The sequence below is a fragment of the Pungitius pungitius genome, chromosome 4 (assembly GCF_949316345.1).
Source record: "Pungitius pungitius chromosome 4, fPunPun2.1, whole genome shotgun sequence".
NCBI lineage: Eukaryota > Metazoa > Chordata > Actinopteri > Perciformes > Gasterosteidae > Pungitius > Pungitius pungitius.
The window spans coordinates 10,532,386-10,546,712 of record NC_084903.1 but is presented as its reverse complement, the minus strand read 5'-3'; the positions used below and the strand labels follow the sequence as shown (position 1 = coordinate 10,546,712).

The following is a 14,327-nucleotide window of genomic DNA, read 5'->3' as shown; positions in this document are numbered from 1 at the left end:
GGGTCCCTGTAAATGTGCACATTCACAGCCTTTCTAACCACACGGCCCCGACCCAACAATCAATACAATTTCCATCTTGTTACTGATTCACCACCTTGATTGTCTCTCATACACACTGATTTAATTTTTTTCTATGTTAGAGGGCTTGCATTTAAGTGTATAACAACCTAAAAAGCCATTTACGTCCGCCGCTATTACACATCAAGCACAGAAGACCAATGAAGCCATGTTCGGTTTGGATGTAAATGAGTTGTCTGTAAAAGAAATTGTAGTTGGATGCAAGTATTATGTAATTTTTTTCTAGCTTTAATGTTTGAAAAATATATTTCCAGATGTGCTGCTTTTTTTCTAGCAAATAATAGGCTACATCACAGGGTACAGGTGACAGCAATGCCCAATGTCCTCCATTATCTAGCTGAACAACCGGTTGAAACGGTAAGAAACTAAAAGTATTAAATTCTCTTCCAATTTCAAACAAAAGGTACTGAATCTTACCTTGTCCAAATGATATGTGTGTTCCCACTGAGAGGTGTGAGAGGAGTTTAAATTGAGTGGAACATTGTGACTTGTATTCCTTTGGTGGATTAATGGTTAACACCTTCAGAAGGATGCTTAACTACCTTGTTTCCTTCCTGATACGATCAATTTAATATTCATGAGGATATATATCACCTGAACAACATCTACCTCTTTTCTCTCTGATTCTGCAGAACACTTAAGGATTAAGAATTAATAACACAGAAGATGTTTTTCATTTATTTTATTGAAAAAGGAAATCAAGGTAAACAAAGAATTTCTAAACAATGTTGAGGTTCACAAGACTTCTATAACTTATTGCTTAACTCATACATTCACATCCTGAATTCAATGTTATAGAACAACATAGAAAAACAGTTTTCTCGTTTCTTTAGTCCGCAATAACTTTGCCGGGGCACGAACCTGCGTACCACGTTTCAAGTAAATATGACTCCAGATGACCAAGTATTGGGATTCCTTTTACCATGTCTTAGCAGATAATGAGATGTAGGATGCATTCCACGTTATTTAGGTTTTAGTATTTACATCACTCTCCTCCAATAAAGGAGTACAACAATAACCCAACTGCAAGGCAATCTGTGCAACTCTTTACAAATAACAAGCCTCTGTGGATTATTCATACATACGCCATATAATGACAGCAACATGTTTAATGGAAACAGAAATTATTTTTTTAAAAAGTTTGTAAAGCTTCATGCAGGTTACCACCATGGTCGTGATATGACTTGAATGGTGTCATTGTTATTATCTCTGTCTGCTCTTTGCATTTGGTTGGTGTCTACAAAGTAAAAATATTTTTCTGTACAGCTCTTTTTGTCCTTTAGGGTTAGTGTTAAAACACACACAGCATCCGGTCTTCAAAGGTCAAAGAAAAACATGTCCGTCCGTCCCGTCTGCTCCTCAGAGAACTGTTAGGTCATGGCAGGACTTTGACTTCTGCCTAAAAGCCATCTTCTTGTTTTTGCGCGCAACCATGCGGCCCAGAAACCGCTTGGCCTTCTTGCCAATGCTCTCTCTGCGCCTGCAGTTGGCCATGCGTCGTGCGTTCTCCTCCTTGCTGTCTTTCCTCAGGCGGATCTGTCTGACGATGCCCTCAAATAGGTCATGGACATTGTGGTGAAGGGACGCAGACGTCTCGATGAACTTGCAGTCAAAAACCACTGCACAGGCGCTTCCCTCTGCGATGAAGAACATATGGAGAAGCAACTTTGAGTAGAGGCACATTAGGGTGGGAGCTGATTACTGTTTAAAGAGGGAAATGGAAACCCTATTTAGGGATAACAGTTTCCAATATATCACTGGGTATTTGAAAGTGGGCGTGGCCTCTACCTGAGCAGTCATGTGAAACATGTGGCCAGCTGTAAAGCCTGACCAGTAGGCTTACTGGCAGATTTGATAACAAAAAGCCTCACAAACAGCCTTTTTGCTTCAAATGATACATTTTAAATCTGTATTCAAGCAACCAAACGTCCTAAACCCCGTCCCCAGAGCTTAAAGGTTATGTTATCTTAATACATCATACATCTGTGGTATATCTTAGGTTCAAAATGATTGAATGATTGTGACCTACCATCTGCAGACACCTCTCTGGACCGCACCAGGTCACTTTTGTTGCCCACAAGGATAATGGGAATGTTCTCGGACTGCCTGGCCCGGCGCAGCTGAATACGCAGTTCTGATGCCTTCTCAAAGCTTGATTTGTCTGTGACTGAATACACGATGATGTAGGCGTCACCCATCCTCATGCACTGGTCCTGCAGCCACTGGCTGTTGTCCTTCAAGAGAGAAACGCAGAGCAGATTCAGCATCAAATATGGCTGATGCATCTTTTCCCTAATGCAATATTGATGCATTAATATAAATGGAGCGTTTGTCAAGTAATGTATAACTCACCTGTTCCCAGATGTCATACAACACAATGGATGACTCTTCTTCATCCACCACAATAGATCTGTCATAAGTGTTTCCTGAAGAACAAAACAATGTAATATTACACACACTGACAAAGAGGAGGAGTATCTTTTATGTAAAAGGACATGTCTTTTGCTACATCTCACTGAAGCAAGTTGCTCACAGCTCGTCGTTAGTCTTTGATAATTTTCCTTCACATTATGATATTGGATGTGATTCTGACAACTGTATTACAGAGGGGAGGGCTGGTACTCGCTGTAGATGGAAATAGCAATAATCAATATTTGTGCACTCAAGCTGAAACTTGTAATGTTTTTGTAATCCATCAAGTAAACAGTACATCGTTCTGAGATAGCATAATGCGTTTACGTTCCCCTCAAACAAATCCACGTCTTCATTAAGCAGTGGTTTTGATTTTTTGGGTTAAAATAATTTAAAGAGCAATAAGTGGCCTGCAAAGCCTTTGTGCTTAGTACTACCTCAGAGCCCTCATTCTTGAAACGTGGCATCCCAAAGCATAAGTTATTGCATCTTGAGCCATTAAGTATTCTGTTGAATAAATGGAACTTTGACTGTCCTAATAGTCACACTGTATCTCCACAGACAATAGGCGGCGCGGTGGCGGTGCGGTTGCTATGACTCGGCATCACAATTTACCTGCTTCGTCCCAGTCGTGACAGGCGTCCTCCGCCCCTCCAAAGACGCGCGCCAGGCTCGACTTGCCGACGCCGTGCTCCCCGAGGAGAACCACCTTGTACACCGGGGCCTCCGGTTCGCTGCTGGTGGAGATGACGGAGTCGGAGGAGTCCGACGCGTAGCTGCCTCGGTGCTCCTCGTTCGGGGAGTAGGACGTGCAGCGCAGGAGGTTGGACAGCTCGTCGGTCTGCCGGGTCTCGGGCATCGCGGAGCGTAGGTCCCGGTCGTCCACAGGCATGCTCCGCCGGTGTAGGTTGGGTAGGGTCATGGGGAACGGCATGCTTCCTCTTCTCCTGTCCATGTTTCGCAATTTGTCACCCTTGTTCAAAGTCATTGCGCCTTGACGGAGGATCTGTGGATACGTTTGACATGCGTAAATCTGTGCTCTTAATGTGCACTCACGTGTAAACGTGTAAAACATGGCGAAAGATGATGCCGCACGTTTAAGTGTTGTACAATTAAAACATATATTTCGCTAAGTACCCCATTACAAAGAAAATATACAGTATTGTATTTCTGAAATATCGATTTGACCACGTTAATCAGTTCATCTCAAAATAAAACGCCTAAAACTAGTTATTAAAGATACTCACTGCCAATTCAATCCAAAGAGGGAAATCCAATATTCCTTGGCTTTGAGGAGTTGTAGTTCGAAAAAGCGGTTTTGTTTGATCAGTTCAGAGGCGCTGCAGGGGATATTTATATGGGTCTGGGAGTGACGTCAGCAGGGATTCGCCACAGAAAGTCACGTCTCCGTTTATTATAGTAGTGCGTAACGGCACCATCATACAGAGGTGGGGGTGTATGATTGGTACAGCAGAGGAATCTCCCTTCCGCTTCACCAAATGGAGTTTACCTCTGAGGGGGCGACCAGTGATGAATCCTGGAAGAGGAGAAGCCCACTTTAAAGCTAAAGTGATATGAATGATTAATGCGAATTTGGGAAATACATGTAGAGATGCGAGACGTTAAGGTTTAGAGCGTATTCAGACAGTTGTGTAAATGGTCCCGCTTGTATATACATATATATATGCCTCGTGGTCGCTGCAAGGAGGAGATCAATGCTACAATTATACAAAAACTAGCATGGTAATTTCATTTAAATGTGGGGTTGTTGCATGTGTAATATGTTCAATAGCATCGTTCCCGTAGTCTCTGGGAGCCCGGTGCTGACATTAATTGTATGTGGATGTACACTAAAAAACAAAATTAAAACAGTTTGGCATCCAAATACAATGAGCACAGATTATATTATAATTATACAGACGACAAGTATTATAATATATATGCATGCCTATGTTTCCGACCGTAATGTCTGAAATCAAGTCCGCTTATATTTCCTTGCAAAAAAAAAGTATTTTCTCCAGTTATCAGACTCTGCATGGTGTATTGCTGCCATCTTGTGGTCCTTACACTAAAGTTGGATATTTTTAAACTCCAACATGTAGTTTCTGCTTTGTCCCGTTGTGAAACAATAATTGATACGTCCTGGTTTACTTAATTGAAAAGCCATTTAAACAGAATATACTATCACTTGGTCGTGTATGTCCTTATTACACGTCCAATAGTATAAGATCAGGAAACCGGAAGTCTACTCATAGACTGACACCGCGCATGCGCAAGCCGCTCGTGTCTTCGACCTCTACAAACCGGTGAGAGCTAGCCGCCTGTCACGACCCGTCCGTGAGTTAAACATTTAACGCTAAATGTGACGCTTGTGTTTGACGCGGTGTTTTTTTAGCTCTTCTAACCAAAGCACCACCGAGCTCCTCTAATTTCGAAACCTATCTGCTTTTTGGCGACATTGTTCGGTTTGCAGCTAATCTTGACCTTACGTGTGTGTGTCCGCGTAAAGTTTCACGCGTTGCACTTTTCTTGTTTAACCTTAGCACGGTATTCACAGGTGCATCCTGCTTCGTCTTTGTGACGTGTGTCTTTCTATCGCCCGCAGACTGAATCGACGCCGGCTCCTTGGGTTGACCTGACCACCACGTCCCGTCGTCATGTACGCCTGTGCTAAGTTCGTCTCCACGCCCTCTCTGGTGAGTAAGCCTGCTCGAATGAATGGAGGCTCCATTTATCCCGCCGGTGTGCCGAGTCGTGACAGCGTGCTGAACGATGGCCGTCTGCGGCTCCCACGGCGAGCTCCCGGCAGCATCGTTTGGGCTAGCTGACGCTAGCATTAAGCTACGTAGCTAGCCGTCTTTGACCCCCTGCTAAAGTCGGCTAGCGTTAGCGGTCCGTGCTCACGCCTGCAAGGACGTCCTTGTTGTGAGCACCGCCGAGGCAGAGCTCAGCCCTACGCAGTCCCCCGTGTCCCTCTTCTGAAGCCTATAGGATTCATTTTCAAACGGTGTTTGTCTCATTCAGAAGCACCCATAGATGGTTGAAAACTGATGTTAATGCTATAGATTTTCAATGCATGTTAGTGCACTCTTTCCATTTTGTACTACCTGTAAGCTATATTTAAGAACTAAATGTTGTACATTTAACTCAACTTAATTTATTCAAGATGTAGTTATTTTCAAATCAAGATATTACTTGTAAAACATTATCAGATACAGAATATGATCAGTGTTTTCCCTACCATTGTAAAAGCCCAACCCCCACTGAAAAAGTGTGCGCAAAAAACGCACGGCTGTTCCACTGTGAATGTGTCTTTATTGGTGATTTGACACTTGTCTAGTGTCACAGGAGGGAAACTCAGCAGACTGCTCTTCTAGGTTAACCTCAAAGTATTCACCTGCTTGAACACAAAGATTATGTCTCTTTATCGGGGCTCGACTGTCAACTAAATTTGTTTTAATCTTCTTCATACAGGTCCGTGCTGGATCCCGGGCACTGTACAGACCAGTGGCAGCAGCTATAGGCTCTGATGCTAGGAAAGCCGAGGTAGGCAGCGATTTGTGATGTGAATCAGGACTGATTTATGGCCTCGTAGTGTTCACAGAGGAAGGGCACCCTAAAGCAATCACTGCTCCAGCCGTCTCCTTTGCTAATCCCTTTCCTTTGTTTCGAAACGTGCATTTAGGTGCAGGTGTTTTTGAGAAGCTCCATTACATATTGTATATGAATTTGAAAAGTGGTATGACTCAATGACAGATGGAGCTGTGTTTGCGTTAGATTTTGTTGTCAGTAAAAGCAGCACATGTGTATATCAGATTTATAGTATATAGTAGTCTGAATGGCTGAGAATGTTGCAGATAAAGTGGCTGCAACCTGCAATACTGAGGTAACAAAAGCGTCTGACATTGAGTGGCAACACTTGCAACCTCTTGCTGACATTTCAGTTAAATATATATATGTATATAGTGTTATACGTTTCAGAAAGTTTAGCAGCTTTCTGACCCTCTGTTTAGTAACTTCCCTTTGTCTGTGTTTTTCAGTGTGCTTCACTCCTGGAACCACACAGCATTTTAGCCTCCCAGCAGCAGGTGGCAGTGCGGAGCTTCCAGACTAGTGCTGTGAGCCGCGACATCGACACTGCTGCAAAGTTCATTGGAGCAGGAGCTGCCACAGTGGGAGTGGCTGGATCTGGAGCTGGCATTGGAACAGTGTTCGGTAGCCTTATTATCGGATATGCCAGGTAAATTAATCTCTTATCTTAGGACATTGGCACCAACCTGCATTAGACGGTAGTTTTGTTAATATAAATATTTATGGAACTTTCGGAGGTAAAACTTGATAACGGCATACGTTTGTGGTAGAAAAATATCATTTATCTATATGTTGGGTCATTGATGGACCTAATGTGTCTCAGCTGCTTCAATGTGTCTCAGATGCTTCTCTCGCTCTCTCTCTCTCAATAGGAACCCCTCTCTGAAGCAGCAGCTGTTCTCTTACGCCATCTTGGGCTTCGCTCTCTCTGAAGCTATGGGTCTTTTCTGTCTGATGGTTGCATTCCTGATTCTGTTTGCCATGTAAACCAGTGCTGCAAAGGAATACATCACAATGTTGATAAGAATTAGTTGTTTGAGATGCCCTTGAATGGTATGATAATGTCAGCTTATCGTGTTGCCCATGGTTGTTCATTGGTGTTTCTTAAAGCTAAAGATTGTCGACCCACTGATGTAAGAAACTCTGGCAGACCGGAATCATTTCAAATGATGGTTTTGCCATTATTGTATATTCAATCCAATGTTTTTGTTAAACATGCAACCAATAACAGAAGTAAAATGTTTAATTCATCATCTTTGTTTTGGTTCTTTTCTGAGTAGTAGTGGTGCTTATTCCAGCAATTGTATTGGCTTACAACAATTTTGAAGAGCATGCGTGTGCATTACCTCCACCCAACAGACACCAAATGTAGAAAAGCGCAATAAACGAAAAATGTTATTTCACATTAGATGGAAGTGGATCATAATAGCATACAATTTAACCAGTATAATAGCGTTAATTACCTTGGTGTCAGAATCTACTAATTTACAAATACAAAAGCAACACAACCGCAAACGCCACAATACAACACGAACGCCAAAACACAAAATACAAAAGGCACATCACAACCGCAAATGCCACAACACAACACGAACGCCGCAACACGAAAATACAAAAGCCACATCACAACCGCAAATGCAACAACGCAACACGAACGGCGCAACACAACACGAAAGCGAAAACGGAAGTAGCTGCCCACGGGAGCGAGCGTATTTTGGAGCAACGCCCACGGGAGCGAGCGTATTTTGGAGGAACGGAGCTGGAGGATGCCAGATCGTTTAAGAAGTAAGTGAAACATAATTCCTTACTTTAACTGTAGCCGCAAGGAATCATGTTTCACTTACTTCTTAAACGATCTGGCATCCTCCAGCTCCGTTGTTACGTGCCGACTGGTTTTTGAACCTACTGGTTTGGCTACGCGTGCGTGTTTGTTTTGCTCCGACAGAGGCAGATGTTGTCTGCCTCGGTCACCTGATCCGTCACACATTCGCAAACATATTGCTGAAAATGTTCAAAATGCATCCCATATCCAATGCAGCGATTATGATTGTATAAGTGAGCACTACATCACTGCCACGTATAAAGAAATAAATAAAAGAACATACGTTTATTAAAAGATCGCCACAACCTGGATTCGAACCCGCAGTCGAGCAAAATAGCAAAACTTCATAAGACGGCGGCGCTACGCCGTCGGCCAACCGAGCTGTCAAATGCCGCTACTGATTTCACTACTTATCATGAAATTGCAAATCGTCAGTGGCAAGAACATCTTTTGGTTCAGGGTGAGCCAAGACAACTGGTTTTTGGTGGCGTAGCGTGAAATACATAGTTCTGTCAGGTTTTCTAGCACATTGCCCAAGTAGGATTACTCTCTTAATAACATCTAAACGCGTAGCCAAACCAGTAGGTTCAAAAACCAGTCGGCACGTAACAACGGAGCTGGAGGATGCCAGATCGTTTAAGAAGTAAGTGAAACATGATTCCTTGCGGCTACAGTTAAAGTAAGGAATTATGTTTCACTTACTTCTTAAACGATCTGGCATCCTCCAGCTCCGTTCCTCCAAAATACGCTCGCTCCCGTGTGCGTTCCTCCAAAATACGCTCGCTCCGGTGGGCAGCTACTTCCGTTTTCGCTTTCGTGTTGTGTTGCGCCGTTCGTGTTGCGTTGTTGCATTTGCGGTTGTGATGTGGCTTTTGTATTTTCGTGTTGCGGCGTTCGTGTTGTGTTGTGGCATTTGCGGTCGTGATGTGGCTTTTGTATTTTGTGTTGTGGCGTTCGTGTTGCGTTGTGGCGTTTGCGGTTGTGTTGTTGCTTTTGTATTTGTCTAAACCTTCTCGGCCACCGTACATTCCCCTTGTAAAAACTTCTTAATCTGTCATTTAATAAAAAGAGTGACTGTTTAATACACCAATCAGCACAACCAACCTAAAAAACAAATCGCTGGCGCAGAGATGGCCAAAAATAATCCGCCTCTCGTCGGGTGGAACTAAAGACACAGTCAAGATTTGAGGTCGGACGGGTTTCACAAACGTACTCGTGCCTGAGGTTTACGCACGGAGGTATTAACAGGGCCACACCAGTTAGGAAAATGGATTGGACAAGTAAATTAGGCCGTTAAAAAAAGACTACATGTCTAAATATGTTTTTAACCCCCCATACTTCCAGCACGTGGAAGCTCCCGCCCTCCCTGCGGCGGTTCCGGTGGTCGGTTAACTGTCACTCCGGTCACGCGCTGGTTTCACAGCGGAACGGAGCAGCTCGTGACCAGGTAAACATCCACGGTCATCCTCAGCCTCGTCCGGTCGAATAAAGGGTCAAACCGGTGTAGTAATCCTCCCCTCTTCAACTGTATTCTACGAAAGCTACGGCTGCCTTTCTCTCAGACCGGATACAAATGTCAGCTAATACCGCAGGGATTATGGAGTATTTACCTTTAGCCAATCATACTTAACCTACAGTATAAGTCGTTACAACGGAACAGATGGTACACTTTAAATCCACCAGGGGTAGTGAGTGAGTAAGAACAAATACAGCAGCCTTTTCAGCCTTCAGGAACACAAAGGGAAAGTCCATCTGAAACTAGAAGGTACTTCGCTCTTCAAGTGTCTTGAACCAGTGAGATCAGTAAAACATTAGAATACCAAGCCTTTAAATAGAAGGCGACACGTTGTTACTGACGCAAAGGCCTGGCCGAGTCGACTGTGGCTACAGCCTCATGATGTGCCTTTCCTGGATAAATCTCAAGGTAACATTTTCACTGCTGTCTATTTGTAACAGGAAACAAAAAGAAAAGAAAAATCTTCATGTCAGGCAATACTGAACCGCTTTGACGAGCAGTACAGTCAGGAGCTTGGAGACCTGTGGGCATCTGTGAGGTATTTTTTTTTTCTGGCAATTTTATTTTTTTGGCAATTTCTTTCAACAATTACTTCAGCTTACACAAAGACTGGGTTTGTGCCAATAATGAATCAATTGAGGAATGCTTTTCTCCTGCAGAGCCGTGCTCCTGGACCCTCACTCTTGGCAGTATGGGGTCATGCTCAACCGCTTCAGCACTGTGACCGGCATTTCACAGATCCTCCAATCACAGGGCTTTTCCACCATGCTTCCGCAAACCCGTGTCCTCACGGCGCTTGGTAGCGACCCCTCAACGGTGTCACATTCCAAATACCGAGCGGGAAAAGACTCTGACTACATCTCCAAGTGCCCTCCTAACGGCTCCCATATCCAACCCGGCATCAAGTCTCCCGCGCTCGATGAGGACCTTGAATCCGAGCCCTCGCCCGGTTTGTCCCGTCCCTCACTACAGTGTTACATCCATCCATGTCCACTGCGGTTTCCCTCTCAGGCTCACAGGCCTGGCCAGCTGAAGCAGTACTTCCTCCTGAATGCCGCATCCTTGCTTCCAGTGCTGGCTTTGAAAGTCCAAGATGGGGAGAAGGTGTTGGATCTTTGCTCTGCCCCTGGGGGCAAAGCCTTAGCCATAATGCAATGTGCCACTCCAGGTAAAACACAAAACGCTTTTCAACAACTTTACAAACTATTATTTCATCTTGTTTTAGTCATGCAAAAGAATTTTTAGTACAGTTAAAAATAAAATTAGGTTATACACTGAGATCATGTTAAATATTTATATATTGTATTTGTTATATGTTTTTTATTCTCATACACATATTCTTTGCTATTCTTAAGGTTTAAATAGCCTAATCATTTACGGCGATTGTAAAAGGAATCTCGATACACACCAAATTCTATGACCCTTTTTTGAAGTTTCGTAAGCTTTGCTCTCTCTTGTGTACTTAAAGTGTGTAGTTTATGTCATATTTTGTCCGTCTAATAGCCTATTTGTGTGGAATACTGTCAACAAGTACCGCTGCCATGGTCGTGTTGCAGCTCTTCTCTGCTGCAATGAACCGGATCCTCAGAGGCGGGACTGGCTGGCCAAAACCCTGGAGTCTTTCTTGTCGCAGTCGCTCACCAGCAGAGTGATCGTGTCTGCACAGGACGGACGATCTTTCGGGAAAAGTGAGGCGGGAACATATGACAAGGTGGGGGCCAGTGAGCGTCATGTTTATGTCAGCATGTGGTTGAATTTTGCTTCAGTGTGTAATGGATACAGTTCCTTCAAGGGCCGTGGTTTAAATGAATGAGAACAGCACGTCTCACGAAGCTAATAAGCCCAACAAAAGAGAAGGAATCTGTTTATTCAAAATAGGAGGCACGAATGGGCTGGCAAATGGACAAATAGATTACAAAAGACTCAAAGTTGCTGATATAGGACCTAAATATAGAAAAAAAGGAAACCACAGAATGAAAAGGTTAGTAACACACATTGTGAACAAAGACTGAAAGGCATCAGTGTAGTACAAACAGACTCAAGCTCTACTGGGACGTAGAGGACCGACTTGTTGGAAGATTCTCAGCTGGGCTGTGACGTTTTTAAGAGTTGGGTATAAATCTTTCACAAACTAAAATTATATTACAGACCCTTTAGCGTTTCCTCAGCGATCCTTCCTGTGGTTCGCTGCCGCCACGCTCTTGAGCTCTTTGACTGGCCACGGCTCACATGTCTCTCTCTCTCTCTCTCTTGTGTTGCAGGTTTTGGTCGATTCTCCGTGTTCCAACGACAGGAGCTGGTTGTATTGTGGCAGCGAGCAGGGGGAACAGAGGCTGAAGGAGAGAGCCAGGCTGCCTGCGCTCCAGGCTCAACTGCTTAGGTGAGTCCAATCCCCAACAAAGTGGAGCGTCTGCTCTGTGCTACCCTTGGTGTACCCTTCTATCTCCTGACACGTTATTGCTCATAATATGGGACACACCGCCGCTAATGTCTGAAGGCACAAAGCGTTTTTTGTTTGTACGGGCCATCGTGAATCATTTCATTCCACTATAGCTTAACACTACTGGCGGCTGTGTTGTATGTGGTCAAACCGCAAATATACCAGGTAGTAAAAGGATTTACTTTCAATAAACATTTACGCTAAGTTATGGTTACAATTTGTATGCAACTCTGCAGAGTACAGAACTAGAGATAAGTTCTTACTTTGCCTTCCTTTTCAAACCCTGACACCGACATTACCCACAATGCAACTTAAGTACAGTTAAGTCAGCGATTTTGGATGTGCAAAACCATTAGCATTTAATGTAGCCTCAAGGAGACACTGCAGAGGTCTGAGGACTTCACGTTGTCCTTCTTAAAGAGACGTCACCATGTTGATCCTTTTTCATTTTCAAACTTAAAGTCTTTACACCCAAACAACACTGATTTATCACACTTGGCACAGCTTCCACACACGTCCTCAAGTCCTGCAAGAAGTCTTTGATGGGCAATCTAGTTTTGTCTTTTGAAGTCCCTTGTCATTGAGTGCAGTATTTGTCTACTGTCTACTGCAGGTCTGCGCTGTCAGCCGTGCGTCCAGGGGGTGTTGTGGTCTATTCAACCTGCACTCTGTCCAGCTTTGAGAACTTTGCCGTGGTCCAGACAGTGCTGAATGACTGTCCTGAGGCGGAACCCGAAGACCTGTGGGAGGAGATTGGCATTCCTTTATCAAAATACTTTACATTTAGGACTACTCACCATGGGCGTGGTCAGACACTTCACAATCCATCCCAGCATCCACACAACGCTCCCTTGTCCTCTTATCGCCACCGACTCGGCCTTTTAGTGGTTCCTCAGCCGGGCAAGACCTGGGGACCCATGTTTTTGTCCCGGATTAGAAGAAGGAAATAGTGTGCATCCTCTTGTGCATAAAAGACATGTGGCTTCAAATGGCTTAGCGGACACATTTCCTTCCTGCAACCGCTGCAACCTGTGGGTTAGAATTACCGCCTGGAACTCAATCACTTAAACTGACAAACACGCTGATTTGATTTTGTGTTCCTAAACAAAACAATCAGTAATTTCAGGGTTAATGGTTTTCTTGTAGATGTTGCAGTCCGCCCTCTTCTTATTTATTATTGCTATTTATTGTTCAGATTGATTTTTGAAGGCTTCTATGGAAACAACTGACTACGCATGTAGAATTAGATGAAATCGACCAAACATGCTTTTTGAAGTGGTTCACATTAATAACTGTTTCCACGTTGTGTGATAAAATTGATCTAAGTCAATGTTAAAAATGAATCCACAGTGGAGGATTGTATTAGGAGTGAGTGTCAGCATTTTTTCTATTTGGAGAAAAAGATCACATTAAATAACTTTGTACCACAGAACCTCACATTGAGAATCTCCATCCTTTAGAGCCTTTAGTCACTAAATGAAGTTGCATCTTGAGTCAGCATCAAACATTTTTAAAGTTTCTCTCTAAACACCTATGATTAATAATTATTAACTTGTGTTTGTTTTTATACATCCATGTGCCATAGCACTAAGCCAAATGTCAACACATTGACATAATGCTTAAAAAGCCCAAAGCTATAAGCTCCCCGTTGGGAAGATGACTTTAATAACTAGGAAGAGCAGTAATGCTATAATCAACACTTTCTTTTTTCTTGTTCTATTCTCAATTAACTCGTGCTTCGAGTCTCTCTGGCAGAAATCTTTCATCTGTCCTCGCACCTCCCTGCAGAGTGATTTCATCTCTTACAGTGGCTCATTACGTGGGCGGACGGTTCTCGTCTGGCGTCACTGAAAACTGGACCATTTCATTGCAGGGCTGAAGCTTTTCATCCGGCTGTGATTGCTCGGACCAGAAGCTGAAGGTTGTTTTGAAAACAGCTGCTTCATACAACATACAAGGACATATTTTTACCCTTTTGAGAATAACAGACCGACAAAAGCTCACTGTTGAAAGGCATTTGTTTGAGGCTAAGGCCTTTATTTTCTGTATAAAGCTGGTGGTTGGGAGCAAGGCAGCTTCTGAGACACCGTCTTGGATGCGATTACTGAAATACGAAAGGCCGCTTGCACCGGTTTCAACCGACGGCGCCGTGTGGACATGGACACGATTTATATGGCTGTCCCACTTTCGCTCCACTTCTGTGTGTGTTTGAAAAAGCAGCTTTGGGTTCTGATACGGGGGTCGTCATTTCCTACAACACTACAAGACCTCAACGCAGCTGTCAAGTAGCGAGATGTGGAGATGAAGTGGGGCTTGGTTGAGGTTAACCATGTGGCTGACCTTTGCGTGAACTCGGGTTTGTTGATGTTCCCCCCACATCGCCGCGTTCCCTCGGGGAGAATCTCTGAGCAGCTTCTCCTCCACTTCAAAGGGGGAGAATGTAGGCCTGCTTTGCATAATCAGGTGGA

The 14,327-nt window shown here is 43.8% G+C and overlaps 3 protein-coding genes across 6 annotated transcripts; 2 read left to right on the top strand and 1 right to left on the bottom strand.

Moving 5' to 3' along the window:
* Positions 1-775: 775 nt before the first annotated feature.
* rrad (Ras-related associated with diabetes) lies at positions 776-4,723 on the bottom strand. The gene is made up of 5 exons (XM_037484269.2): positions 3,738-4,723; positions 3,106-3,496; positions 2,431-2,504; positions 2,108-2,312; positions 776-1,715 (listed from the first exon to the last, which is right to left on the bottom strand). The coding sequence occupies exons 2-5, from the start codon at positions 3,476-3,478 to the stop codon at positions 1,438-1,440; spliced, it is 930 nt and encodes a 309-aa protein (XP_037340166.2). The 5' UTR covers positions 3,479-3,496; positions 3,738-4,723; the 3' UTR covers positions 776-1,437.
* LOC119226368 (ATP synthase F(0) complex subunit C3, mitochondrial-like) lies at positions 4,682-7,332 on the top strand. Of its 4 annotated transcripts, none has more exons than XM_037484300.2 (5): positions 4,682-4,796; positions 5,096-5,186; positions 5,965-6,036; positions 6,531-6,730; positions 6,954-7,332. In XM_037484300.2, exons 2-5 carry the CDS (start codon positions 5,148-5,150, stop codon positions 7,066-7,068), a joined length of 426 nt encoding a protein of 141 aa, XP_037340197.1. In that variant the 5' UTR covers positions 4,682-4,796; positions 5,096-5,147; the 3' UTR covers positions 7,069-7,332. The 4 variants fall into 4 exon arrangements, with proteins under 4 accessions (XP_037340197.1, XP_037340178.1, XP_037340188.1 ...); XM_037484281.2 differs by having other exon boundaries at positions 4,747-4,827; XM_037484291.2 differs by lacking the exon at positions 4,682-4,796 and adding an exon at positions 4,834-4,981.
* Positions 7,333-8,938: 1,606 nt separating this feature from the next.
* On the top strand, positions 8,939-13,525 carry nsun3 (NOP2/Sun RNA methyltransferase 3). Its single transcript, XM_037484256.2, has 6 exons — positions 8,939-9,350; positions 9,860-9,957; positions 10,079-10,587; positions 10,976-11,130; positions 11,681-11,799; positions 12,473-13,525. The coding sequence occupies exons 1-6, from the start codon at positions 9,222-9,224 to the stop codon at positions 12,807-12,809; spliced, it is 1,347 nt and encodes a 448-aa protein (XP_037340153.2). The 5' UTR covers positions 8,939-9,221; the 3' UTR covers positions 12,810-13,525.
* Positions 13,526-14,327: the final 802 nt, after the last annotated feature.

Coding starts and splice junctions, on each gene's coding strand:
- rrad (XM_037484269.2), bottom strand. CDS start 3,478: ATGACTTTGAACAAGGGTGACAAATTGCGAAACATGGACAGGAGAAGA. Junction 2,505..3,105: donor TCACGACTGGGACGAAGCAG/GTAAATTGTGAT, acceptor TTTGTTCTTCAG/GAAACACTTATGACAGATCT. Junction 1,716..2,107: donor CAGAGAGGTGTCTGCAGATG/GTAGGTCACAAT, acceptor TCTTCATCGCAG/AGGGAAGCGCCTGTGCAGTG.
- nsun3 (XM_037484256.2), top strand. CDS start 9,222: ATGTTTTTAACCCCCCATACTTCCAGCACGTGGAAGCTCCCGCCCTCC. Junction 9,351..9,859: donor ACGGAGCAGCTCGTGACCAG/GTAAACATCCAC, acceptor TATTTGTAACAG/GAAACAAAAAGAAAAGAAAA. Junction 11,800..12,472: donor CTCCAGGCTCAACTGCTTAG/GTGAGTCCAATC, acceptor TGTCTACTGCAG/GTCTGCGCTGTCAGCCGTGC.
- LOC119226368 (XM_037484300.2), top strand. CDS start 5,148: ATGTACGCCTGTGCTAAGTTCGTCTCCACGCCCTCTCTG. Junction 6,037..6,530: donor CTGATGCTAGGAAAGCCGAG/GTAGGCAGCGAT, acceptor TGTGTTTTTCAG/TGTGCTTCACTCCTGGAACC. Junction 6,731..6,953: donor CTTATTATCGGATATGCCAG/GTAAATTAATCT, acceptor CTCTCTCAATAG/GAACCCCTCTCTGAAGCAGC.